We start from the raw sequence: 2,901 nt of genomic DNA on the forward strand, positions 1-2,901 counted from the left end.
CACACACACGCGCACACACACACACACACACACACACACACACACACATATATACACACAGATAATCGACTTTAGTAACTTTACTTACTTACCTTTTACGGCCTCTACGTCTTTCGCGTGTTTGTTGTTTCTCCTGTTGGATGGTTATATTGCTTTTGCCTTCTGTTTCTCTGCCCCCCCTCTATCCATCATGTTCAGTGCCTGCCTCTTCCTCTATATCGATCTAATCTATGACTGTATGTTCTCACTTGACAGATATCCAGGCCATTTTATGCGTTGTTTATTTAAGTACCGCAAGAAGAAAGTCAAGCCAACTTGTTCTCTGACTATATCGTTTCTTACCTTGTCTTTTCTTGTGATGTTGAACATGTTTTCTTAGACGTCTCGTTTCACAAGCTTTTAATTTAATTAGGTGACTTGTTTAATTGTTCATGTTTGGACGTTGTAGTATAGTGTTGGTGTAATGATGCTCTTAATGATTTCGCGCTTTGTTTCCATTGTTGGATTTTGAAAATAATGGTGCTAGTTGATAAATCACAGCGTTGACCTTTTTAAATTCTGGCTACTGTTTCTCTGTCGATCTTTAGGTCTTTAGGGTGAATACGCTTCCTACTTCTATAACAACACATTATTACTTTCTCGACAGAGGTACTGTACACACCGACAAACTCCCGGGCCGTGTCCGATAGAGCTCTGGTAGAGGACGCCTTCCCTGACTTGTCCGACTCGAACTTTGACCCCACCAGCACCAGCAGACTCCCCGTGCAGGCGGTGGTCATTTTCCGGAGTAGACTTGACCTCGCCATCTTCACAGACGAGGTTCTCAACGAGTTATTGGTAAGATATATTCTTGTTTTGTGATTCTGATCTCAAGTTGAATTGGAGGCAGGACAAGTATCTGTGGTAGCTGTTAGTCGCTTAGCTGTTGCACGCAGAAGCCCTGAGGTCGAATCGTGTGTGAGCCTCTTTTGACTGAGTATGTTTGTCTTTCTGCTGGGACATTGCATCTATCCTTGCACGGGTTGTCCCTGACTGGCAGGGTCAAAGCCAACCTCCTAAATAATCTAAATCGTGTCAATGGGGGAGTAAACTCACCTACATTACTAGAATATTTTAGAAGCAAGTGTTTCGGCAGTTGCTCAGCTTTCTTGCTTAGTTTGCTGTTGTAAGTCCCTTTTAACACCGTATTATAAGGCCACAAGGTTATGTAATAGACGGGAACTCGGGTTCAAAAGCTAATCTCAAATGATAGAATCAAGCTACGAGTTAACTCCCAAAACAACGCTTGATCAAAAGTGCCCAACTTGGGAGTTGAACCAGGATCTTTTGCAGTTGAAGCTCGTGTGATTTCAACTGAACTTAATGCTGCAACATCTTTGCATAGGTATAGGACGGTAGTAATAACGAAAACGTTTCGTCTTTTTTTCTTTTCAGAAGATTTTTTAAATCACGCATATCTCTAAACTTGAAAAACTTTACGGAATCGTAAATATACAGAATATAGTGCCTATGGCGGTAGAAGGGACTTTTTTAAAAATATCCTCCATGTTTTAGGGCGCGTGTTAAATGTACTAGAAAATTAAGCCGAAGCATTACAACTTTTCAAAATCACAGTTGTCAATCTGTGCTATTAGTTGAATGTGCTTAGAAACTGTTTTGTCGAAATTAAAGGCGTAATTGTAAAAAAAAAAAGAATTAAAAAAAAAAAGAAGAGAATGAAACAATTGAACTAAATCTCTCTCCTGTAAAAGTTTGCTTCCTGGGCCTAGTACATTCTTTTTTTTTCTCTTTTTTTGTCCCTTGCCCATTTCTATGATATTGACGCCTTCTGATTAGTAGAAAGAAGTGCGTATGATAGTGTATTACGTACATAATTGTTATAACATATTATAACTGTTACTTAATATCGATATTCTAGATAATTATAGTTGTTTGTGAAGGATCTGAGAGTAGTGATGATTTTAGAAATGACGGTGGTGGTGGTGTTAAGTGATGATGTAGGATGGTGTTTATGTACAATATAATTATTAAGAAGACATGCTTCTGTTTGTTTGTTGTTGTTTTTAAAAATGATGTCAGCGTTAGTCCTATCTTCCTCTGCTCTGAGGAGACACGTGGTATTTGGGCATCCGCTATTCCGTTCCCTACTGGAATCATCTTTAATATCACCGTGAAGTTCCGAAATGGTGGGCACTGTCTCTGCTGAGGTGGCCTTGTTAGTGTTAGCCTATTCTAGCGGGCCAAGACAAGTGAAGATAGGACTTTAGTGGGTAGACAGTACTGTGGCAGATATTATGTTGGGGATTTCGTAAGGGGGTTATAGGCAGCAAGTTGGCAACCAGGTTATAGACTTAATACTTATTTAAACATGAAGTTGCGGAAATTCCGACACAGGATCGAGTCGAGAGGGAACAATTTACACACACTATTGTATCCCTTCGCCTCAGGGGGAGTGGTTTATTACATTCTAACAGCTTGCCAACAATGTAGTATGATAACTTTTTCTCGTGTGCATTTTTCTGCATTTCTTTTTCTTTTTGGAGCAGAGCTTCAATTCGTCCATATGGGATCTGGTCGTTTTTGAGGACGGTCAAAATTATACGTACAGTGACCTGTGTGCCGTGAGAGCAGGGAGATGTGCTGTTGGCGGAGAGATATTTCTCTCTCCAGATTTCAGGTAATACTTGTTTTCTTCGTTCGATAAAGTTTTGAGCTTTACACAGTCCATGACTCTAGACAGCATACCATAAAATGAGATGGAATTAGGTGAATCAAGCATTTCTTCAAGTCAGTACGATCATACTCGTACTTTGCCAGGGACAGATTAAGACAATAGAACTACACAAAACACACACACACACACACACACACACACACACACACACACACACACACACACAG

At 40.1% G+C, this 2,901-nt stretch overlaps 1 protein-coding gene across 1 annotated transcript in view; it reads left to right on the forward strand.

The window, feature by feature from the left end:
- Window positions 1–651: 651 nt before the first annotated feature.
- LOC101852325 (patched domain-containing protein 3) overlaps window positions 652–2,901 on the forward strand; it is a gene marked incomplete at its 5' end in the record, with an annotated part of 21,370 nt that continues 19,120 nt past the window's right edge. Inside the window, 2 exon segments of the mRNA XM_013083402.2 lie at window positions 652–837; window positions 2,547–2,677. Coding sequence (XP_012938856.1) covers window positions 652–837; window positions 2,547–2,677 — 317 coding nt within the window.

This window comes from Aplysia californica, unplaced genomic scaffold (assembly GCF_000002075.1).
Source record: "Aplysia californica isolate F4 #8 unplaced genomic scaffold, AplCal3.0 scaffold00229, whole genome shotgun sequence".
NCBI lineage: Eukaryota > Metazoa > Mollusca > Gastropoda > Aplysiida > Aplysiidae > Aplysia > Aplysia californica.